The sequence below is a fragment of the Drosophila persimilis genome, unplaced genomic scaffold, assembly GCF_003286085.1.
Source record: "Drosophila persimilis strain 14011-0111.01,24,50 unplaced genomic scaffold, DperRS2 tig00000686-arrow-arrow-pilon, whole genome shotgun sequence".
Taxonomy (NCBI): domain Eukaryota; kingdom Metazoa; phylum Arthropoda; class Insecta; order Diptera; family Drosophilidae; genus Drosophila; species Drosophila persimilis.
Genome location: NW_020825336.1, coordinates 1,489,725 through 1,516,434, shown reverse-complemented (window position 1 = coordinate 1,516,434; position 26,710 = coordinate 1,489,725). Strand labels below are relative to the sequence as shown.

The window sequence follows — 26,710 nt, the reverse complement described above, 5'->3', positions numbered from 1 at the left end:
AGTGCGCGCTGCCTTAAGTGGCTTATTGTCACTTTGACACACACCCACACCAAACACAAAGTACTTGCACGACTGTGTGTGTGTGTAGTATCTTCATGATTGTGTGTGGGTAATGTCAAAGGGCAGACGCACGTCGAGAGTTCAAGAGGAAGGCAATCGAGGCGGATAGCCCGCTGTGTGTGCGCTGTGTGTCCCTCTTTGTGTCGCGTCGCATCATAAAATCCGCACTTATTACTCCTTTTATGCAACTAAATAAGTATGTACACAAAAGTAAATAGCCATGAGTGTGTATATAACTATATGTGTGTTGGTGTGTGTGTGGCTATTTACTTTCATTTAACGCTTGCCCGAGTGCCCAGTGTCGCTGGCTGCACCGAGAAAAAAGGATGATTAAGGGATTATTATTATAGTTTCTTAAGTTCCCCAATGTCAGTTACATACATATACTTAATTTTACTTTCTTTTCGAACACTCATGAAACATTCATGGGATATTTAAATCGCAAAACTATGAGATCTAAGTGAAATCTGTATTTTTTTCTGAGTGTTGCATCCTCTTATGTTTTTGGCTATTAGCAGCCAGGGCAGGGCATCCAAGCCAAAGACTCGTCGAATATCCTTCGGTGTCAAGTGGAGCGCTCCATTGTCCCAGTCGTTGGTCTCCGTGCTGGTCCTTCCACTCAAGGACTCATATATTGGACGGCCAAGTGCTGGCAAAATATTTACGCAACGTCATTGACTGAGTAAATGCAATTCATTGGACTCATAAATTGCAAATCGTTACGGGAAAATACTGCAAATAATTAAGAAAAGCAAAGGATATATTGTGTTTTTGTAAAGACCAGAGCTTTTTATAACTTAAGCAAGCTTACACAGCTTTCATAGTCGTGGTTCAAAGTTCGAGAAAGAAAATCTAAGAAAGCTCATGCAGAAGCCCCCTACAGGTGGCGCTTGATAGCTTTCGAGAACTTGAAAATACGATTTCCTGAAGGATTTCCTCCAAGCAACTAAACAAATGTATATTCTAATGTTTCTCCATCTCTTTCTCAATTATGATTACCTTTATTACATTTCCCGCCGACAATTTCCTCTTCCTGAATAAAACAAAACCTCTTCAGCAGTTATTACGCTTAATTTGAAAACATTTAATTACCATAAATTATATTTTTGTATAATTACATTTTCTGCTTTATTGTTACATTTATATCGTACTGTATTGTATTGTATATTGTATAGTATGCATCATGCATTATGCTTAGTAAAATCACGCAAAAATGTATCATTAAAAATTGATGCCTTTACTTCTGTAACCTCATAATAAAGTGAGGGAGGCAGGGAGCCATATCATGTCGGGGGTTTTAGGGGTAAATGTATCTCTTTCTGTGCCGGCTATTGTTGCAATTAAAGTTGGGCAGTTAATTGTTGTTTTTTTGTTTTTGTTTTTTTTTTTGTTTTTATGTTGATTTAATTAAAATTATGAACTCGCTTAGTTGGCATTAAATAACAAATAAAAAAAAAAGTTCTACATGCGATTTATAAAAAAGTTCATTCTTTCATTGTGTGGTTTTTCGTTTATGTTTTCTGGGTTGTTCTTCTTTTCTCTGGGTGTATACACTTAGCAAAAATATGCATTACAAACTATTAGCAGTGTTGCCCTCAAGCGGGCCGGGGGGAGACGGGTGTGCAGAAGGACGAGTAGGCGTGGTGTACACATTTATAAACTAAGAATATCATTCGAATTCGCAGCGAGATGCGAGGCGGATGGGCTCGTAATCCCAAACAAAGCCAAGGAATATGTCACCCATCCATCTCTATGTCTCCCCTTTTAGTACCTAAACTGTCCCTTCTTCCCCCTCTCGTTGTGGTAGACCCTCAGAGGAGAATAGCTGCCATTCCCATTGCCATTGAGGGAGGCACCAGCGCCGGCCCCATTGCCCGCTCCATTGCCATTGCTGGCCCCATTCCCGGGAGAGGTGGCGCCTAGATTCTGGGAGGCTGAGCCCGAGATGAGCTCCTCGGAGTGCTGCGGCTTGGCGGTGCAGCGCGGGGCGAGTATCAGGTTGTAGATCACAAAGTAGATCAGAGCCACGATGCAAGCGACAATGGCCAGCCATTGGTAGGTGCATTGCCAGGCCTCCAGCTTGGGATTCTTCTCATCGCGCGCCAATCCAATCAGAGCACCAAAGCCCTTGCCTGCAAGAACAAAATAACAAAATAGAAACTCTCGAATTATTCAAATTCTTCCAAAACTCACCCAATCCGAAGAATGCCAGCACAGCGATGGCCTGTCCAGTGGCGGTCAGTTTCCTGGGCATGGCATGACGCATATACAGAATGATCGTGATCCAAATCAGGCCAATGACGGCCGGTTCTATGGCCTCCATGACAACGGTCAGCCACTGGGTCTGGGCATCGCTCAGGGCCGTGAAACGGATCACGTAGATGGCCAATCCAGCAATGAATATGTTCGAGTGTCCGCAGTACTCGATGAACTTGTCCACATTGAAGAAGAGCACCAGCACGAGGACCAGGCCGGAGTAGCACACAGCATCCACATCGGAGAAGGTCCAGCGCAGGAAGCTGTGGATGCTGCTCCAGAAAGTACCAAACAGAATGGACACCAGGGTGAGCACCACGATCTCGGGGCTATAGCGACGAATGGCAGACATGGGCACCACCAGCATGCCGGTCTTGGTGTGCCACCACCACTCGGGCGGACTCAGCGGCATCTGCGAGGCACAGAGCAGGACAACGGCGCCCAGGACAAAGCACACGATGAATATGATCAGGGCAACCAGAGCTGCATCCTGATTAGGCTCCTGCTGGAAGAAGAACAGATCCAGCGGCGAGAAGAGCAGCACATACCCAATGGCACCCCACACATACTGGCGGCAGACCTCCCCACGTCCCTCGGAGGTCTCACGTACCGCAATCACGATGGCGGTGTTCAGCAGGGTGAGGGCAGCCATGCAGAAGATGTCGCCCAGCAGGCGGATTATGGTGTAACCCACCAGGGTATCCTGAACACTGCCAGTGGTCTGGCGAAAGATTGAAAATTCCAATTAAAAAAGATGATCTGAGAGGGAGTACATGGCTCCGACTTACATTCACACACTCACTGTTCGAGAGTACGCTCTCGTCGTGGTAAGGATTCACCACCAGGCACTCAACCATGGGCTTGCAGTTGGTGCCGTTCTTCAAGTCCTTCATGTAGTTCACCTGCTCTTCGGGTATGTGGCACTGGAAGCCCTCTGGGGATGGATTATTGAGAGATACTCTCGTATTACAATTCCGAATTGTAATCAAACATTTCAGCAAAGACTCACCCAATGGATACTGACACCATCCCTCGTAGTCGTCGTTCTTCTCCTCCTGACTGATCGCAGAGCCCATTACGGCCTGCATCACAACACTAGTCGTGTCCTCGGTGTACGCATGGCAGCGATTGACCACGTTCTGGCCCAGAGAATTGCGCTGCGTGATGCAGAGATGCGGAGGCTGGACGTAGACCTTCTTGGGTGGTGTCTTCGTCTGTCGAATCGACCGACGGGCCGCCTCGGCACTGACCAACTCAATGCCGGCACTGTCGGCGGGATCGGGGTCCACAGAGTCCACCACTTCCCGTTTGGAGCGCAGGCTCTCGGTGACGGCACTGGTCGCGTCATCGTCGTACTCGAACTCTGAACTCTGCTCCGTGGAGGGGGCCAGGGTGGGGACCTCCGCCAGCCACACCTGGTACATGTTCTCGTAGTGCTTGGGGTTCTGGCAGCTGTAGGTGCAGCGCGTCAGGTTGATGCTGCCCTCCTTCTGGTCCCACTGGCTGCAGCTGGCATTGGCGCCACACCGCTCCTGGAACAGAAAGGCGCCGCTGGCATCGCAGCCGAAGCTGACCTGCGGCTGGTGGGCATCCGACCGGCTGACCTCGGGAATGGCAAACAGGAAGGCGTAGATCAGAGCGGGTATCAGCAGGAAGATGGCAGTCAGCACTCGCAGAGTGCGGCCAAAGGTATTGGGATTCCGGGCAGCCAAACGATCGGCCCAGGGACCAGCAATCAATGGACCCAAAATGGACACAAAGGGTGCGATGATGCTGATGGTGCGATACTCGGAGAAGTTCAGCCCCAGAAGCAGCGGCTTGGTGGCATGCAGCACATGCAATGCTGTCAATCCTGAAAGGTGGAGCACAAATCTTTAGTCTCAAGAAAAGTCCAAGACCAAAGTCGTCTTCTGGTACTCACCGCTGATCACGAAGAATACGACAAACTTGAGCGAAATCAACGTCTTGTTGACACGCGGCTTGCGATCGGCAATGAAACCCATTTCCTCGATTCGGGTTACTACAAACTATCTATGTATAATCTCTCTAATTAAGCCACCTTTTCGGAGGGTTTCGTTTCGTTTCGTATCCGCTTCTCTCTATTCGTTGGCGCGCAGTCCGCTGCTCATGTTAGACGACGACTCGATGGGTTCTGTAAGAAAGGCAAGCCAGAAAGATGGTTATCATCTCTGTGATGCAAAACGGAGGCAAGACACTGGAAACACAAGCACCACACGCAACCACAAAAGTCACAGCCACCAGACACACACCCAGTAAGCCATACCAAGTGCAACCACAGCCGCAAGCATTCCCCTCCACTCCACTCCACTCCACCTCTGTTCGTATGGAGCTGTCAGAGAGATGGTTAAAACTACTTATGCACCCTATAATCTACTGTATGTCCAATTAGGGGATAACAGAAACCAATCAAACCATTTGATGCCACCCATTGATGATAATCGGCATTGTCAATGAACCAAACAGGCAAACAAAACATGTTGAAAAGCGTTTGAGAGTGCCAGAGCCCTCCTCATAAATATAGATGGATATATGCATGTGTGTGTGCATTGGGTATACTATTTGTATGCTCCACACAATGGGGTGTCAAAAATAAACAAGTGTCAATAGGCAATAGGCCGCACACACAAACGGCAGCCACGCGGAGCTCCACCAAAATAACACAATAATTGAACGAAATACCAAGGGGCCAGAGAAGAGGTTCATGGGTCGAACATTTGAATACCCTAAGCTACTCTACTCTATTATTCGAAAGAGAGTGTGATCCGATCTTGGAAGATCCGTCTTCTGGCAGCCACGAGAGGTGTCTTTGCTCCAAAGATCCTCCATTCTCTAATGGTTGCAGACACCTGCTTTCAATCGCAATACCAATTCTATAGGGTACTACTAGAGACGGACAACAAGCAATTACATTCACGTATAATGAAATACATACAGCAACTGCCCTAGACATCAATTTAAATTAAATTGTCAATGAAACGCATGTAGCTTTAATCATCAGTTAACTATATAGGCTGGCGATTATGATAAGAATTGTGTGGGGAGTGTGTTGAGGAGGCAAAAGAGGAGACTTGGAGACTTGGGGACTTGGAGACTTGGGCTTAATGCAACCACTAGACAGTGCATTAAACCCACTCGACAAGTAAATTGCTTTATAATAACTAAAATGCATGTGTCGAGGCGGAATGAAGATGAAGCTGCCCCGTTCGTTGTCTGAGTTGCAATTTGCAAGATGATGCCTAAAGTGGTGCCCAAAGAAGTGCTCAAGTTTGACAATGATACTGAAAAGGAAAGGGCAAATGAAAGTGCGCCACCATGGCCATATTTTGCTTGTTGCGGCGGCACTTTTCCAGCTGCGCAGCAGAGAGGGTATATTGAAAACAAGAAACAAGATCTTAAGTATTTTATTAAGGGGTACTACAAGTGCAAGAGGGTATATTGAGTGTGTGTAATTGAGGTGGAGGTGTCTCACAACGCTTCTAAGAGTATTTATATAGGGCTATTATCCATGTATCTACGATGATACATGATACAGATTGTAGGATATTCAAATGAAAGCCCTTGCCACAATGTTTCCCTCTGTTTTCGGCTCAATTTAGGGTACCTTTTAGTCGAAATAGAAACCCTAGCACTCGTATTCGTTGTATTTGCTGTTGTTTGCTGTTGTCGGGTTTAGCCAAACCGGTTGTTTAAGTTGTCAGCCAAAGCAAATTACATCACCCCGAGCAGAAAGCGCAACATTTAACCGACTCTGCGTGTGATCTACGCCCCCTAACCCCAGTCGCAAGCCCAAGCCAAAGCCCAACCCAACGCCATAGACAAGGCCAGACCATGAGGCAGATGGGCAGATGGGCAGACATCTGCAAGATCTCAGCAGCAACAGCAACAGCAACACCACCAGATAATTGAACAGCTCTTCCAGGCAATTGCCTACAGCTGGTCCATGCCAGCGAATGAATGAATCAACCTCAAGGTCTGATTAGCCCAAAATTTATACACTGCTTAAGTTTAAATGCTACACTGCCACTAGGAGCCCATCAATAGGGTCTGCTAACGGCCTTGTCAAAGGTCAAGCACGAAACTAAACAAAATAAAAATCGAAAAATCGACAAGTAAACAGAACACTTGGAGGCTACACCAATGACTCATTTCGAAACACTATAGTCTTATCTCCACAATAAACTAAAAACTGACAAATGTGACGCCCCACGAATACAAATCTGTGGGGATACATATAGTAGAGTAGGGATCGGATCCCAAACAAATGTGTTATCAGTGGGGATGGCTGCAACAAATTGCTGGTACGAGCCTAACAAAAATATAGTAAAGTTTATGGCTGCTGGGGGCTTATCTCGCCATCAGCATCAGCATCGGCATCAGCATTGAAATTGGATAGACCAGAGCTACGGTTATACATATAGCAAAAAGGTCAGATCGCTGAACAAAAGCCAAAAAACTGGCGGCAATGCATGACGTAAGCCGGCAATAACAGCAACAATAAGAGAGCGACTATAAAAACTGTCGCTGGGCTTGAGACCAAAATTCAAATTAGTAACCAGCGAACAGCAAAAAAAATGGAGCTTCAGTTTCAACTTAATGACAAAACGCCTCGCACGCACACACCCCGAAAAGCGTTAAATCCAATAGAAAAAAAAAACAAACCACCAAAATCCAAGCCGGGATCCACACACACACACACACACGAACACACACCCTGGACGCACACACCATGGACTGCCTCTGATTGCCCCACATGGGCATTGTCTATGACACAGTGCGCTTATTTATGACCTAAGGTAAACTTTTGCCGGCGCTAGCCACCAAAATGGCTGACATTTTCTATTGCGTGCCACCGATGGGACATAAAGGGGGAGACCTGGAGACCAAATGGCACTGCCACCCGGCAAAAACAAGCCCCAACGGGGGCCTCCAACGTTTGACAATTAACTATGATGTATAATAGTAAATGTACGGGAACAGACAGCCCAGCCGAGTGCAATTAAGGAAATGCCAACATACTTTTGCGATTGAAAAGGAAACGGAAATGTCGAAAGGGAATTAAGAAAAGTTGTGGGCTTAAGCAAGAGTATTTTGAAGAAAAGCTATAATAAAACTCGAAGAAACTAAAAATATATTTGAAAATATTTTGGCACCCTGTTGTATATACTATATTCTAGAATTTACAAGATTATGTTCTGCCCCTACCACCCACGCAACTGTTGAAAACTTTTAAAAATACCTAAATAAATTAATTACTTCTATAAACTAATGGAAAAACTATATCCGTTCCCCAACCGATATCATTCTCGACCGCTTTGCCGCCTGTACTAATGTAGCTGACGTTTCTTTTCAGTTTTCGCCACACGCTCGCCTGCAACTTTTCCGCTTGGGTGCCACTCTTTCTCTGTGCCTCTGTGGCATGTTTGGGAATGAAAATTACTGCGGGGCACTACTGTGAGAACTCTGCTGGCTGCTGATGGCGTCGCCACCGTGGCGGTAATTATGTATGTACCTAGGTATGTGTGTATGAAGAGTATGCGAGGCAGCCCAGGCAGCCCCAAAATAGAAATTTAATTACAACAAACGACAATTGCTGCCGCGAACAGCAAGAGGTCTGCTCTGCCTTTGGGGTGACCCGTGGGCTGGCTACCTATGGCGATTGTTTATCAGAGGTCCCTCTGTAAATCACTTTGTAAAAGTCAATTAGTGATAAGGCCAAAGCCGAAATCATAGCGTGTGTGTGAGGTAATATATTCGTATCTTGTCGATGCCTGGTGCAAATTCTATTTGTTAGCTTTTGCATTTGTTTGTTTATTCACTCGGTTCGGTGTTTGCCCAAGGCCTGTCTGCTGCCACTATGTTGCCAAAGATCTCTTAGCACCTTATTTTTTTGTAGGTAGCAGCCGGAGCCTCTCTCTTCGAGTATCTCTAGAGATTGTTGCGCTTTGCTGCGCCTGTGCACCGATGTGGTTGGACCCCGATTCTCATTGTGGGTCAATTGCTTTTATTTTCGGGCGGCGGGGGGACATGGGCTGGGGCCTGGGTTTGGGTTTGCGATCAGACAGCGCGGCGCATGACAGGCCGCTCGCTTAATTATGCGTAACACGACGACAGCACCGAGCGGCATTCAATAGGAAAATGGAAAAATAGAAAAGCCGCAACAAAGGCCGCTGCCTGCATTTGGTTAAACTCATGAATGACTGCCACTGCTCTCTGGCCACTCTGTTCGCTCTGTCCGCTCTGTACGCTCTGGCTGGCTCTCTATGAGCGGCTTAATTAACATTTAAAATGCATAAATTGTGCGACCGTTCGAACTGTGTCAGCAATTTGGCTCCGCACATGGGCGGGCAACGGCTTACGTGGGCTGTCTGCCCAAGCAAGTGCCGTCAAGGCATGGAAGGGTGCAGTGTCGCCCAATGAAAGTGAGAGACTGACTGGAAATCAAAAGGAATTCCAATGAGGATGAGGCTGAGGCTGCCACCTTCTACCTTCCCCGCAGCACTGCCCGGGGATAAAGTCAATGTACCCATTAATGGCCTCATAACGCCACATTACACATTTACATAAAATTTTCATTTCAGATTCGCGCAAGCGAAACAAAAACAAAACGTTAATTTCAATTCTAAACCAAATGGAAATTATTGCAAATTTCGTAGGCACCTTTTGACATTTACTGGGCCCCTAAGGCGGAGCAAACAGCCCTAGCCCCAGCAAGCCTATGGATAATGCCGCATGTAATTTCCGAATACGATCCGCAATTTCGATTCTGTTCGGAGCTGCCTTAAGCCGGCGACTCATACATAATTACGGATAAAGGTAAACCTTTCCACTTGCATACACTTTTGGCATTTTTCTTCGATTGCCTCATAAATTTGTACATTTAATTAGGGGGGAGGGGGGGAGCAGGTGGCGGGGCGAATTCTCCCTTTTTTACTGTTTGGAATTGTCAGCACGTAGCGTGATTCTGGTTTCGTTTTATTTATTACAATTGCATTGAAGCGACCCCTACACAAACAGACATACAGACGACCGATCCGGCGGAGTACCGTAACGCAAATCTATTGAGTAGGTGAATTATTGATGGATGTGTCGGCTTGGGAGGAGGAGAGTTTTAAGGTGAGGCGACATCGCACGCCCCAAAAGCCAAACCTTGGCCACTTTATGAGGCCCATTTCCGCTAGAGTTTTCGTAAATGATGTTGTGTTGTGCAATAATTCATTGTTTCCCGTGTGAGGTCTCTTCGTATGCTAGATTTGCATTTGCAATGCCATTCCACAATGCTATACACGTTATGGAAATTGATTTAAGCCGCTTTTTCCTGACTCATAAACGTGTTGACAGCTTGTTAGGAATGCTGCCCGCTTAGCAGGGTCTTAGCTGTTATGCACAAGTATCTATTTATAAGCGGGTATATTCATAGACAAGCCACCCACTCACTTTCGGGTAAAGTTAAAGACTACTTAGCATCTTTTATCCCCATTTAATGCACACGGAAACGCATTTACAACAACTAAACAAGAACGCGCCCCGGGGAGCCCCGGGGAGCCGCCTGGTCACGCCCCTGTTTGGGTGGGCACACGCAAAGACCCATCCCGGGGTACTCCTCACATGTTGGCTCGTGCCTGTTGCCGGCTAATTAATTAAGGCAAAGAAATTGGGTCAGCGGCAAGCGGTAGGCAGCAGGGAAAGTGCATGGGGGAAATGGGGAGAACATGACCCTCCGTGCTCTTCATAAGGAAAATTTGTATTGGGAAAATTCATAAAATTTTCTAACAAACCCACAAAAATTTATGTGCAAATGTAAAACCCAGAAAGATTCCATGATTGAGCAATTTATAGAGGCCCCGCACGCAAGTCACAATCCCCCAAAGAATACGACTAGGAAGGGGGGAACAAGGCTAGTATTATATGGGGGGGAGGGTGAGGTTGGAGAGACAGCGGAGGTTAGTTTATGCAGATGTACAAATCCAGTGGAGAAATATTTCCACATAGTTTATGGCGAAAATTCTCTCAATTAGTGCGAGACCAAAATAGAAAATTTGTCTTCTCTGACAGCCGGAAAACAGATTCATAAATACTCATACATATGTATGTATTTACCAAAGCATAATATTTGAATAGTTTTTAGTTTCTCTCTATGTGGAAGCCACATAATGGCATATGAACTGTCGATCCCCATTTTATTGCAAAATTCTAAACAAAAGCAGATCGTTTTCTATAATTAGTCAAAAATATCTTAAGGGATTTCCCCTTTTATCTGAATGTTCTGCTTTGATTTCCTGTTTTTTATTTAAGCAAGAAAAATAAACAAGCAGCCATTCCCATCCCCCTTTCCCTTTTCATTTTCCTTTCCCTTAATTTTTCACAGGGGAAAGAAGTTCAAGTCAATTATGTTTTTATTTTTGGATCACACAATATGTGGAAATCTGTTGAAAATTCTGTGTCCGAGCAAATGGAGAATAAACGAAAGGTTAGCTATGTGTTATCGAAGCTAGTGATACCCTGGAAGAACTATATCCCCATCATGAGGGGTCTCCATGCTCAGATCTTTTCACTCTTCAGGGTCGAAAATGCCTTCAGATACCCTTGAATAATTGGTAAATCAATAGACAAATTTCCATATTGTTTGGGTTTTCATTATGAGAGGCAGAGGCTAGCCACCACTTGGATGCAATGGGGCCGGCTGCTTGCAACTTGTTGCATTTTCCCCATAGTTTACATTAGAATGTTCTTGTTCTGGTTCCCACAAAGTGTCTGCTCGGGCAGCCATCTGCCAGACGGTAGTGGGCAGCAGGATGGGAGGGCGGCAGATTGCAAAAATATTACATTTAGATTTTCATTGCCGTCAGCGGTGAAGCAAGCGCCATTAAGCTGTCCGAAACTGTCCATTTCAGCATCAATTTGTTAGTGTCATGACCCCACTGCGGTGGCGGTGGCGGTGGCAGCGACAACGAGAGCGACGATATCACGACTATGTATCTCTATAGAGCTATGTGGAGCAGTGACATCATCTCGTTATTTTGACGTAATATTTTTCGGGTGAAAGATCTATATTTAAAACACATTTTAGCGGACAGTCTGCCGCGGGGCAGAGAGTGATCTTCGATGGTAAATGAGGGGCAGCTCGGGGGAAGTTCTAACCAGTTTGTTTGCACGATTCAGATTTTCAATCACAATTCCGTAATAATGATATCATAGACCTCCAGACCCCAGGCTGACTCAATGTTCCATAAATTAGCATCTGACCTCGTAATTTTTTTATATGCATTTGGAATGCGTTTTCAATAGAGTCCCGCCAGACCCGCCAGTCTCGCCAGTCCAGCCGGACTTTCCAAATACCAAAGCTGCTTGGAATGCTTTGGAAATGTTTGGCAAACTTCGGTTTCAACAGGCACGCACACAATTGGCTGGCCTGCCTTTAATTGATTTGTAATTGTAGGGGTTCATTTCATTTTTCAATTAATTAGTCAGTGCGTTAATTGCCGCTATCCAAAAACAGCATTAGAGTCGGGGAAGCCGACAATTGAGACATCGATGCGATGATGTGCTGTGCTGTGCTGTGGGCTGCCGCCATAAATGTATGGTAACCTACGTACGACAGGGCCATCGTGGAATCACAGTCAAGGCAGAGACAGAGCCAGAGCCAGAGCCAGAAGAGTCTGGTAGGAGTCATGGGAGCCAAACGGCGCTGACACGACCAAGAGACGGAGTCAAGTCACGCATTGCAATCATTTCCTCAAAAACTTGATTTCCAATTCAATGGCAACGGAGCGGCAAAGACAGACAGCAAAGCACGGCAGAGCACAGCAACTGCGTTGTGCGACAAATGCAATTCTTAGTTTGCCCCCTCATCAAAACCGGCCCCCAAGAGCGCCGGTGCCAGTGCCAGCGCCAGCGCCAGCGCCAGCAAGAACGCCACAAAAGGAGATACACGGATACATTTGTAGCTACAAGCTGGCTTTGACGTTGCCCTGTCATTCAAGCCGGCAGATACTCGTACTCGAAGCTGGTAAAAACAGGAAAACATTTCCTCGAATGCAACATTAACTTTAACATGTTCTCGAGTAATTCACAAGATTTTCCCCGTCTTCCCAGCCCTTCCCAGATACTTCAAGCCAAATCCAAGAGCACTCGTATCCCCGACAGAGAGCAAATCTCTTGTGGCGTGGGCAGCGCTTTCGACGGGCCATGTCCCATTAGATTGACAATGGCGCCGTTGCCGTTGCCTTTGCCTTTGCCGGCGCCCTCTCCGGCTTTTGTCTGACAGCCTGACATTGAAATTTTCTGCACTTTAACTGCCTTATTTAATGGTAGTGCTGGCAAGCCCATAGGCTCGCGGAAACTCAAAGACTTGGGCGCCCAAAAATCAAAACAGAACCCAGAAAAGTTTGCCCTAGTTTCGTCGGTCCGCCAAAATACGAGTCGCCTAGTGGTGCGTCATAAATAAAACACAGAAGAGAGCAAGCAGCCACTGTATAAGCTTGGGGGTCCATGACAGTTGCCGAAATAGCCTGAAAGTATCTTTGTATCTGTACGTACATATTTATGCCTGTGAGGGGCGTCGGCGACTCTGAGTCATCCTACTCTTGCAAAAGCTTTGACACACATATAGAAAAAGTATTTACAAAATATAGAAAAAGATGTGTGTATTACAACAGATGTAGATGAAAGCTAGACGAAATCTTAGCATTCCAATTCGGAAATGAAGGTTAAGGGTTAGTGGAGCACTTCTTAGGATCCACTGGATCTACATATAAAGAGAGAGAGAGATCTGTTGTATACGTTTGTGGCACCATAATCATAATCGTTAAAAGCTAAGAAAACCATGGGCATTACCCTTCCTTCCTTCCTTCCTTTTCTGTATTTACTTAACAATTTATTTATTATTTATGTTGTGCTGAATTTTTCGGGGTGCCAGTCCTCTGTTTATTTGCCCGCATGCCAAGAAGTTTCGTTTGAATAAAAAACACACAACATTAAAAATATATGTACATATATCCTCAGCAGATGTGCGGACAGATGAGCTCAAAATGTCAACAATTCTCGTATGGAAACAGCACAAACATATACATACATATGTACCATACATATGTATGTATGTAATTTGAAATTCTGGAAAAATCAGCACAGAAATTGAAATTAGCTAACATAATTCCGATGCGACTGCGATCTCTTGTGGGCCATGCAGACAGTACACAGTAGACAGCAGACCGAGCCGAGCCGAACCGGACCGAACCGAACCGACAACAACAGAGATCATGATGAGGTTATCTGTTGATGACGCCGAATGATGTCATATATGAGGACCGACGGACACACTCGAATGCCTCATATCTAAAGCTTGTTTCGGGTTTTGTGTTTCAAAATTATACAAATACATATATACCTATATATACTATATACATTTGTTGGGCCTTTCTTCCGCTCACCGCGTAGCCGCTGCTCCGCTCCCGTCTATCGATTTGTTTGAGTGTGTTTGTGGGGCTCCATTGTTTGCCATTAGAATGTGTCTTGTCTGCCGGTTTTACGGGTAAGGTAAGGTAAGCTCTAAAGTTGTTTGTCGGGTTTCTGTCTGCACAGATCGGACTGCTTCGCTTTCTGCGAAATTCAAGTTCAAGAAGCAGCAGCCTCAGACGTTGCGGGTGTTTTTTGTGTATATCAAAAAATATACGATACAATACACACAAAACGTAAGACAGAAAAACAATTCCAAACGTTCACTCCACCTAGATATCTTGAAGTTCCTTTATTTTGTCTTGGCTTTGACTTGGGGTGGTTGTCGTCGTTATCTAGCCCTATTGTAAGGGTGGTTCCTGACACACTCTACCTTTTGGGGTTGGTTTTCTGCCCCTTCAGCTATTAGTGCGTCTTGGCCCTCTTTTGCGTGGATTTCACGTTTGGGCTTGATTGATGGCAACGCCTGGCGTGTTTTAATTCCGATTTCCCATTTTATTGCACAGCACAGCCCAGTACCGTAAAGCTATCCCATTCATCCCGCAAAGGGGTGGCTAACAGTTGTTCGTTCGTGTTTCGGCATGTGGCGGCATTCGCTGCCACCCCATCCCCATGCGGCATGCCGCACAAATCTTACACGGGGCAGCTCTGCATATTTTCTTCATATCTTCGGATACTTATGGCTGCTTCGTTTGGGGTGCTGATAAATTGCTTAATCTATTGATGGATTGATCATGAAATATGGTACCTTCGAGGTTTTTAGGTCAGCGGAGGGTTGAGTTCCGGGTCATATTTCAGTATTATTTTAAATAACAATTCTCAGGCTTCTTGCAATACGATACTTCATTTTGGGATCGTAAGAATGAGATCTCCAACTGTTATTTTCCTTTGTAAACCATTTGGAGTCCTTTAATTAAAGAAGACAAATCCATATGGCTTTTCTACCAACCTTTTATCATACAATTACTCTGCTCTTTATTGTCTCGCAGCCCATAAACCTATTTTAGCCACTACGAGTATTGGGTCATTCCCATAAAAGGCAAGCACATAAGGGGCTCGTCTCTCGTTCCGAAACGGTCATAAATGACAACAAAAAGAATGCAAATGCAAAAGGAAACGCATTGGCAACAAAGTGTACGCGGTGCACAGAAGCCCATGCAACAGTTGCAACATAGTGCACCGCCAACGACGACGACAACGACAACGACGTCATGGGCAGAAAATAAAACTGTCAATAAAAATTACAACAAATTGTAATTGCCACCGCTCCCTCCCATGCCAGTGGTGTGATTAGGGGGCGGACCTGGCCACACGCAGGGCTCAGTGCTCAGTGCTCAGAGCTCGGTGTTCGGTGCTCGGGGGTTCGGCCTCGCGGTTGTAAGCAATTTAGTTACCAAGGCAACGACTGGCAGGGTCCTGGCGTCAATTGAGCGTTTGGCTGATTAAATTACCCGAGTGGACAGAGTGTGGGGGATGGCCGAGGAACAAAAGGACGACAATGCAGGCGGAAACGGAATCGGAAGAGGGGGGTATAGTGCATTAAGCAATTTTCTCTTCACCATAATATATGTGCCATGGCCGCGTCGCCAGGGAGTCTGAGCGTCACAGAGTCGCCACGAGAATTGCATGTTTTTTATTGCGACAGCGACCCCGAGCACCGAAAAGTACAAGTACGAAGCATGTCCCTAGCATTTCATTGATTTTCTGTTCCGTTCGTTTTCGTTTCTGTTGATGATTTCATTTTCTGAGCGCCTGGTGACGGATATCCTTCAAAGCAAATGCAACATGTGAGCCAGAGCCTCGCTTCGTTCCACCGAAGGGAAAACGAGTCCAAGTCGGAGTCGGTGCCGGAGTCGGAGGCAGGGTCGGGGAGGAAGTCGGATCCGATGCGAAGTTGGAAGTAAGGCAGTCGTCTATAGAGCGAGAGAAGAGACCTTTGCTGGTTCAGCAAGTCACATCATATTCGCTTTTAATTTCGTTTCTTGGCTGCCACCGATGACCGCAGAAGCCGACAAGCCAGATGACATCACAATTTCTGTGAGTGGGTTTGATTGTGTGCTCTGTATATGTGTGTGTGTGTGCTTGCATATATATATACAATGATTGATGGTGAGTAAGCCTTAAGAAGAATGCTTAAAGGATAATTGGGGATACAAAGATGTGGGATTTAAGCCCAGGGTTAAGCTAATATAGGTACAAATAATTGAAGAGATTTCTTATGTGTGAGTAGCTTTGATTGGTTGTATGTAAAATGATTGATGAGCGATTAGCCCTGAGGTAGGTCTAAGGAAGGAGCGTATAAGGACTATGCGAATCATAACCATCAACCAAAATCTCTCTTTTATAGATCATCATAATAAATGCTAATTATTCCATAAATATTAAGAAATATTGCGTATGAAAACTCATTTCTATTCACAACAGTTCCATTCGATTCTTCATAAGTGCGAAATAATTATGCTAAATATTTGGAATATTTTTCAACAGTATATTTTTGGATCCTAATTTCCCATAAACGTTTGCAAGTATATCATTAATTTGATTCACTTTTCCGGCATTGTAGCCAATTTCTTAGGCTAATTATTCAGCTAATCACCAATAAAAAAATCGTTCTTCGTTCCGTTTGTTATGGGGTTCTTTCTTCGCTATTTATACGAGTATTCGAGCTTCTTTTCCATTAAGCACAGCGCACCACTCAACCAGACACACACAGACATCGCACTTTGTTCCTGCCGTTGGATTTTATTTATATGTAATTCTCTTATTTTCAAATTAAAGGAAAATATTTCAAATTCAACACTGGCTGAAGGGGCAAAGAAAAACTAACAACAACAGCAGCAGCAGCAGCAGCGGCGGCAGTGGGCAAATTTCTAGAATTAAAGACTACGAAAATAAGTTTTTGAATCGAAAAACTATAGGGAAAACACACACAAAAAAACAATATACAAATACATATGTAAGTTAACGTACCCAATTCCATTGAGCTCTTATACGAGTTGTAAACAATCTTTGGCTTTCCAAAACGAAAACAATTTCAATCTTGGGCCTCCGCCTAATTGATTTCTAAGATGTACAATCTCAAGCGCCCCCGCCGCAACCCCAATCTTTGACACTCGCCTAAATGGAAAACCAATGTTTGCCCACACCCGGCTTCTCATAAACAATCTCACTCCCGGCTTTCTGCAGATCCTGCACTTTAGGCCTTTTACAGTTCTCTCTTTGGATGACGAAATCCAATACTCGGGATGGCGAAATCAATTGAAATGTTTATAGAAAAACGATTCCCGAAAGGGATCAACGATGCAAAGATCAGAAAGTTCAAATCAGTCTTGATCCAGCAGCGACACCGCAAAGTCTAGCTCAATATTAAGATCGCGCAATCCCTTGCCCGGAATTCCTTTGTGACCCTCTACTTAAATCTATATCAGTGAAGTTCGAAGTAAAATAAAAACTTTTTAAAAACACAATCCGCTACCGCTATTGTTTAATTGGCGCCCAACGTGGGGCGACGTTGTATAAAAAACACCGAATGATAAAAGTGTTGCGTCGTGCCGAAACCCGAAGGACAATTAATTAATGGAATAAATCCTTCAAAATTAAAAACGCGGAGTGACTGTGTGATATAGATAAAAAAAAGTGAGATAAAAAGGAAACAAACCGGAGCTTAGGGTGTGCAAAAACAAATACAAATACAAATACAAATACAAATACAAATACAAATACAACGCAAAATACAAATAAAACAAAAAGCTAATCAAGGCAATTCGTAAATACAAAAAAAACCAAAGAAACCCAAAGTTTTTAAAAAACAAAACCAACAAAACCGACAAAACCAAAATACAAAGAAAGTGAAACGATTAGCGAAGCCAAAGAAGGAAGACCCCCAGAAGACCCAGCTGAGCAAAGAAATTTAAGAAGGAAGACCCGTTCGAAGATCTGCCAAACTAAGAAGGACGACCCCTACCGGATATTTCGTGAGCAAGAGTTGTATTAATAAATATATAAGTTCAATTAGGATATATAAGATTATAAAAACTAACATATAAGAAAAATTAAAAGTGGATCAGCTAACTTTAGATTTTGAAAAACTAAAAATGATTAACTCTCAAGCAAGGACCGATCTCACAGCAGATCTGGTCAAACAATTGATAGCACTTCAAATTTCACAAGTACAAGAGCAAATTGTAAATTTAAAACAACAAATAGAAACTAAATCCGATCAGGTATCGGATTATCAGGCAGAAACAATAGACGAGACAATAAGAGACGACACCACATTGAAGGTAATAGAATCCCTACCAATTTTTAATGGTGGATTAAACCAATATGTAGGATGGAGGGAAGCTGCAGAAACTGCAGTGAAGTTATATAAGAAAGGAAGTAAGCAATATTATATTGCATTAACAATTTTGAGAAACAAAATAACAGGACCAGCACATGACGCACTGACCAACCACGGGACAGTTCTAAATTTTGATGCCATACTTTCACGGCTTGACTTTGTTTACAGTGACAAGAGACCTATTTACATAATAGAACAGGAATTAAGCGTTCTCCGACAAGGGAACCTTTCAATTATAGATTTCTATAACGAGGTTAACAAGAAAATGACCTTGTTAATAAATAAGACAATAATGACTCACGGAAAGGACAGTGAGATCACCAAAGAATCAAATAAAAAAATTAGAGACAATGCCTTACGCATTTTTGTCACTGGCCTAAACGGCGGCATTGCTGAAATCCTATTTTCATTGAATCCCCCAGATTTACCGAATGCCTTAGCAAAGGTACAGGAATTGCAATCTAATAACATTCGGGCCCAATTTGCCTACCAATTCAGCGGTCCCAGAAATTCAGGGAATAATAATTTTAATACCTTAAGATTCAACCAACGACAACCTAGGACTAACAGTTCACCATTCGACCAAAAAAGGGATTTGCAGAGGAATAACATGTCTTGGGGACAACCCTATTTCTTGGGTAATAGACAACAAAATCAGGCCCCAGAACCAATGGAGGTAGACGAATCTATACAAATCCGGAACCGACAGAACAGCAATCAATTCAGGGGAAATAATAACAATAGAAACTATCGGGAGAATACTAACGGTTATTATAGGAGAAATAATAACAATTATAACAATTATAGCCAAGCCCAGCATTTTAGGGCAAACGTAGTACCGAATAATCAGTCTAACGACAATCAAGCGCAGAAACGAAAGCTAAACGAAATGTCGGAACAACCGGCTAATAAAGCAATGAGGATAAATAACATTGAGGAGGATCATTTTTTAGATCAGCCCCCGAAGTAGGTCTGCCCTACCTAAAAAGAGTAGACAAAAAAATAAACAGAGAATTAAAAGTTTTGATAGATACGGGAGCAACTTCCTGTTATATAAAAAAAGGAATTTACGACAATAAAAAAGAATTACCAATCTATAAGAAAGTTGCTACAGTGAATGGGTTTTCAATAATTAAATATTTCCATAATATAACTATTTTCAACACAAAGCAAGTGTTTTATGAAATAGATGGAATGGAGGCAGATTTACTAATAGGATTTAACCTATTAAAGAAAATCGGAGCGGTTATTGATACAGGAAAGGGGACTTTAAGTTATAAAGACAATGAGGAGAAACTAATATATGACGAGGTCCTTTCTTTAAACAAATTAACCTTTATAGAAGGAAAAACCATCCTTCCGTTGAAGGAATATATAATAAAAAAATATTTTGAAGAAGAAAAAGAAATGAAAAGCGATTCAGTAAAGGTAGAAGGAAGTTTATATAGCTTGGGATCAAAAAATCCTGAGCACGCCGACGAAGAATTATCCGTCAATAGTTTGGGATTCAAATATCCTGAACCCGCCGTCGTTGAATTATCCGACACTAAAAGTTCGAATAGTTTGGGATTAAAGAATCCTGAACACGCCGTCGTTGAATTATCCGACAATGAACAATTTAAAAGTTTGGGATGCAAAAATCCTGAACGCGCCGTCGTAGAAATATCCGACATTCAAAATTATGCAAATTCTGAATTGAAAAAAATGAAATTGTATAACACAATAACCTACAAAGAGGACAATTTAGAAAATCTCAGAGAGAAAATGGTATCTATCATCGAAGAAGACCATGCCAATATAAATTTACAGTTACCGTTCAGAACGGATATAAAAGGAGAGATTAACACTGAACACGATAGACCGGTATATGGCAAGCAGTATCCATACGCTTATTCGGTTAACGATTTCGTTAATAACGAAATAAGTAAAATGTTAGATGAAGGTATAATCAGACCTAGTAAAAGCCCATATAATTCACCGGTAATAGTAGTACCAAAGAAGGGAGTAAATAAGGACGGAACTCCTAAGCATAGATTAGTAATAGACTTTAAGAAACTTAATGAAAACACTATACCGGATAGATACCCTATGCAAGATCCTTCAGTAATCCTTGCCAATTTAGGTAAAGCAAAATATTTCTCGGCCATTGATTTAGAGTCAGGTTTCTATCAGATTTTAATGAGGGAATCAGATATTGAAAAAACATCTTTTTCCATAAATAACGGCAAATATGAATTTCTAAGAATGCCTATGGGATTGACGAACGCTCCCAGAATTTTCCAAAGGGCAATGGACGATATACTTAGAGAACAAGTTGGGAAAACTTGTCACGTTTATATGGACGATATAATAATATTTTCAAAAACTATAGAACAACATTATAAAGATCTAATTCATATAATTCAGATATTGCAAAACGCTAACATGAAAATTTCACTAGAAAAGTCTAAATTCTTTCAATTGGAAACCAAATTTCTGGGATACATTGTTTCCCAAAATATCATTAAAACAGATCCAGACAAAATCTCCACAATACAAAACTATCCAATTCCTAAAAATATCAGAGAGCTACGTAGCTTCTTAGGACTAACAGGGTATTACAGAAAATTTGTCCGAAATTATGCCACAATTGCCAAACCTTTAACAAAATATCTGAGCGGAGTAAATGGGAAAGTTTCACGAAGGGCATCCAAGAAAGCATTAATACAGCTGGATGAACCAGCAATTGGAGCATTTAATAATTTAAAGGACAGTTTAATAGCACATATTGAATTAGTACAACCAGATTACAATAAAAAATTCACATTAACCACAGATGCATCGGACATAGCAATAGGTGCAGTTTTGTCGCAAGATGGGAATCCCATAACATTTATTTCTAAAACTTTAAGTAAAACCGAGCAATTATATGCTACTAATAAAAAAGAATTATTAGCTATTGTATGGGCATTAAAAAATTTGCGAAATTATTTATACGGAGTGAGTGGAATTGAAATACATACAGATCACCAACCTTTGTCCTTTGCAATGTCGCAAAAAAATCCAAATGTTGAAATGAAACGTTGGTATTACTTCATAGAAAGTTTCACACCAAAAATCATTTATAAGCCAGGCTCAACTAACGTAGTAGCGGACGCGTTATCTCGGATTAAAATAAATCATATGACAGATAGTGATGTCGACCAGACAGAATCAGAATCAGACATAAATACTCAGCATTCAGCAGAGAGTAGTTTCGAAAACGTCATTCAAGAGACTAGCAAGCCTCTAAACCAATTTAAACAGCAGCTACTATTAGCGCAAGGGAGATTCACAGTTCATGAGTTAGTAAGAGTTTATGAAAATACCCGACATATTATTGAATTTGATACGGTTGACAATCTGCTAATCATTTTAAAAGAATTTATTCAGCCTCACTTAACCACAGGAATACACTGCACTTTAGAAGATTTATACCTTATCCAAAATAAGCTAAAGGAAAACTTCATAAATAAATTTCTCTTCACGAGAAAGTTCCTTCAAGATGTAGTAAATTCAGAAGATAAAGCTATAATTATAGAAGAAACACATTGCAGAGCCCATAGAGGACTAGACGAAAATTACAAACAAATAACTAAGCTGTATTATTGGCCAAACCTGCACAAAAAATTAAAAGAATATATAAAAAATTGTGAGATCTGTAACAAAAACAAATATCAGAGACACCCTGTAAAAATTCCAATTGGGGAAGCTCCCATTCCAGCAAAAGAAGGAGATCAATTACACTTAGACATATACTATGCCCAAAACCTAACATTCATAACTTGTATAGATTCTTATTCCAAATACTTGGTGGTCAAGGAAATTCAAAGTAAATTAAACATTGAAAATAAGGTAATGGAAATTTTACAACACTTTCCGTTAGCAACATCATTAATGACTGACAACGAACCAAGCTTTACTTCAGCACAATTTAGATCATTCATACAAAGAAGTAACTTAACTATTTATTATGCTGATCCCAGACACAGCACCTCAAATGGTCAGGTAGAAAGGGTACATTCCACACTAACAGAAATAGCGCGGTGCATCAAGGATGAACTAAATCTAACAGATTATTCAGAAATAATAATAAGGGCGGCACTGAAATATAACCTGACGATACATTCAACGACCAATCAAATGCCATATGACATATTGTATAACAAAATAGAACACAAACATAATCCAATATTACTTAAGGAAGCTCAGACCAAAATGCTTAAGATACATAACAAAGATAGAAGAGAAAAAGATTATAAAATAGGAGAAGTAGTCTATGAAAAGAAATTCGGGGAAAGAAATAAACTACAATCCCGATACAAAAAGCAGGTAGTTAAGGAAAATCGACCGAATAAAATTATAATCAACAATAGAAACAGAATTATACATAAAGATAACATCAAATATTAAATATTTTTTCCAGAAAATGTATGCGAATATACTAATACTGACTTTTGTTATATTGACGACTGCGGAAGTAATTGACTATACGCATAGTGACTATCTATTGCTCAAAGACGACAGAGACGTTTACACTTATGAAACATACGCTGAACTTTTCCATATTACTAATTTGAGTTTTTATAGAGAGATAATTGATAAAGAATCCAAATATGTCAACAAATCAATTAATTCAGACGATGAGTGGGAAATATCAATGGACTTAAGTCTATTAAAATTAATGATTTCAGAATTAGTTCCAAAACGGAAAGAAAGGGGAATAAATGAATTAGGTACCATTTGGAAATGGATAGCAGGCAGCCCTGATCATGACGACTTTTTGAAAATACAAAATAAAGTAAATGAATTAACTGAAAATAATAATAAACAATTTGTAATAAATTCCAAATTTTTCAAAGAAATTGAATTGCTATCAAATTCATTAAAGAATGTCATCTTCAATGAAGAAACGATACTGAGAAAGCATCGTTTAAAATTAATAACTTTTGACCTACTAAATTTAGTTGATACCATAACCCTCTTAAAAGTAAACATTTTCAATACAAAAATTTTAAATAAAAACGAAATAGAGGACATTTATAAGCATGAAAAACATAATGTTGAACTGTCTGATCTGTTGGACATTGCAACGGTTAAAATAATTCGAAATGCAGATTTAATAATCATTTACATAAAATATCCTCAAATTAAAGATATTTGCAAGTTTTACCATGCAAGAGCCATCTCACAAAATGATGGAATGTTAGTTATAAGTGAAAAAGTTTGTGAATGTAAGGAGAAATACTATTTAATGAATAATTTTAAAAGTGAAACTTTTAACAATTACGCACAAATAAATTTAAAGAGTACCTGTTTCACCAATTTACTTAATGGCTTTAAAGCCAACTGCACTAAAAAAAGGGAAAAAAACAAAGAAATAGACATCATTCAGGATGGTGCCATATTAGTTTCAGGCAAAAATATCGTAGACAATACTACTTTGTTAGGATCGTATCTCCTTATATTCAACAACACAATTGTAATAAATAATATAACCCACATAAATGATAAGGGTAAAATTCTAAAATATATATCGCATCATAGATATAGCGATTTTGAATTAGTCGATTATATACAATCGAATGATAAGCAATTTTCTTTTGATAATGTTAATATTTTAAATCCCCTTATAACATTAGGTAATACGGCCTTACCATTAACAACATTATTTTTAATCATTTTGATATTGTTAATGTTATTTTACTTCGGCTATAAATTAACCAAATGTGTACTTATTAAATCAATAAGAATACCGTCAGAAGAAATAGTGGAAAGCAACATTCAAATACTGTCAGAAGAAATTAGAGCTCTATCAGAACTTCAAAATGTATCGGGACGAAACATTTAAGAATGGGGGGAGTTAACGTACCCAATTCCATTGAGCTCTTATACGAGTTGTAAACAATCTTTGGCTTTCCAAAACGAAAACAATTTCAATCTTGGGCCTCCGCCTAATTGATTTCTAAGATGTACAATCTCAAGCGCCCCCGCCGCAACCCCAATCTTTGACACTCGCCTAAATGGAAAACCAATGTTTGCCCACACCCGGCTTCTCATAAACAATCTCACTCCCGGCTTTCTGCAGATCCTGCACTTTAGGCCTTTTACAGTTCTCTCTTTGGATGACGAAATCCAATACTCGGGATGGCGAAATCAATTGAAATGTTTATAGAAAAACGATTCCCGAAAGGGATCAACGATGCAAAGATCAGAAAGTTCAAATCAGTCTTGATCCAGCAGCGACACCGCAAAGTCTAGCTCAATATTAAGATCGCGCAATCCCTTGCCCGGAATTCCTTTGTGACCCTCTACTTAAATCTATATCAGTGAAGTTCGAAGTAAAATAAAAACTTTTTAAAAACACAATCCGCTACCGCTATTGTTTAATTTGTATGTAAAGTGTCAGAGGGAACACACACCGAAAAGCGCGCGTCGCGCGGCTGCTTCAAATAAAAACGATTTTGGTTTTTATTTTATTTATTTTTTTGGCGGCAGCAAGAAGCCAAAAGAGACGCTGCTTCGGCGTGGGTGACTTCGACTCCGAACGAATCACGAAGATTTAAGTTTCGTACTAAGGCGCACGGACACGTCCAAACACGTCGCCGGTCGAAAGAAAACTAGAAACGAACGACGAGGGCAGAGCGCGCGCCACGCTGAAGTCCACGGAAGCGACTGCCGGGCCAGCCAGCTATAGTATAACTTCAGCGGCATTTCGGTATATCATGGAATACTTTTAGCGGCCGGCACAAAATGGTCGCGTATTACTTATGCTACGGTTTTTTGAGCAGCCACTCTCTGGTAGTCTGGTAGTATTTGCCAAGATTTTCCGGAAAGCGGCCTTTCAAGCGTTTTCCGTGTGTGTCTGTTTTATTTACAAGGTATTCGTGGTCACCAAGGGTATGTTAGACACGTGCGAGAGTACAGCCAGAAAGCATTATTGATAAAAAAAAATCCCTGAGCCCCGAATAGTTACACTAAGATTTAAATATTTAACAAATGCCATTCTATTTACCACGAGAGTGGAAATTTTAATAATGTAAACATTTCTGATCAAATATATTTATTTATTTATTTTTCCTTGAAATTTAGTACTAGCGGGCCAGCCCGCCTTGCTCATGCGCCAACCCTCGGCTCACTCGCTTCTCTCGCTCGCTCCGAAATGAGTAAAATATTGGATGACGGCCACCAAAACTTTTTTATGTAAAAGATTGTTTAAAATCTTTTTTATATTTAGATTCAATATGCGCTTTATTATAAAGACTTTTATACATTTTGTATTTAAATCAATGTGAATTATATTTAATTTCAATATGTGACTGTTTAAAAAACAAGTATTTAATTGAAATATGTATGTATGTGTCCTTTTTTTGGCTTACATTTATAGGACGATCATTCTAATATCTTGAGTAACCGAAAAAGGAACAACTTTCCTCTCCATATCTGCACTTTAAGAAGATTTTATGTAAGCATATCTATCCATCTAGCTATCCATACAAAATCATGGCTCTCATAAGACTCTTACAGATTTCTGTCTTCCGAAAATATAACCATGATGGAAAGATATGTAATTTCAAAAGCACTTATTCATTTTCCACTTATGATAATAGCACTCTTTGAATAGTGCCCAAATAGCTAGGTATCTCGCAGTCGAAGTGTCGTGGCTCTAGTGCTTTTACTTGCTTCCGTCTGGAATTTTCAACCCTTAGGCACAGACACAGACCAGGACACATTTGCACAGACACATTATACACCCCCACGGAGCTATGTATGTCCCCAGTGGGATACAATAGGGATAGACACGACACACGTGCAACTGTTGTGGAGGGTGGCTCTGTTTTCTGTTTCGTCTGGCTATTGTCGTATGCATATTGCATTTGATTGATGCAATATACAATTTCCCTAATGAACTCGAAAATATTGACCTAATATGCATAACTAAAAGGTCTGTAATTTAATGTTTACACGAGGGAAGGATAGGGGAGGGAAACTAACTAAATGTGAATATTAGTTTCATGGGAAAGATTTTAATTGTCATGGAGTCTGGCTTGGCTGACCAATGGAAAACTCTTAATAGTTCTAATCCAACAGCAGGTGCAGCTACCACAGAACAGCTGCCTCTTAGAAGGGGTTTCGAGAGCTCTAGTCCAAGGCAGGAGAAGTGCGGCCTATACACGTACGTACATATGTCCAGAAACAGTTGCTGTCCCACAGCTGCTTTAATTAAGTTTAATTTAAGGCGACAGGCATACACCGATGCATTTGGGGCTCTGCAGGCATTGGCCACTAGTATATGCTGATATTGATGATGCTCTCTAAATGTCTATTTCAGATGCCGCCGATTAGCCTAATGCCCCAATGGAACTTTAAGTTTAACCCATTGCTGGGCACGTGGCTGGGCATTGGCATGGGAATGGGAAAACGAATGGATGATTCGTTGCGTTGCTCTTGGGACTGCTGCTACTGCTACTGCTGCTGCTGTTGCGACTGTTGGGACTCCTCCTGAGGCAGTGGTCTCTCCGTGGGTGCTATTTTTGGTTAGACGCTCGCTCTCGATCGCGA

General features: G+C 41.6%; 1 protein-coding gene across 1 annotated transcript; it reads right to left on the bottom strand.

Moving 5' to 3' along the window:
- Window positions 1-1,469: 1,469 nt before the first annotated feature.
- LOC6601666 lies at window positions 1,470-24,748 on the bottom strand. Its single transcript, XM_002026695.2, has 6 exons — window positions 24,571-24,748; window positions 4,238-4,468; window positions 3,326-4,168; window positions 3,105-3,250; window positions 2,254-3,037; window positions 1,470-2,192 (listed from the first exon to the last, which is right to left on the bottom strand). The coding sequence occupies exons 2-6, from the start codon at window positions 4,317-4,319 to the stop codon at window positions 1,825-1,827; spliced, it is 2,223 nt and encodes a 740-aa protein (XP_002026731.2). The 5' UTR covers window positions 4,320-4,468; window positions 24,571-24,748; the 3' UTR covers window positions 1,470-1,824.
- Between the last annotated feature and the right edge of the window lie 1,962 nt (window positions 24,749-26,710).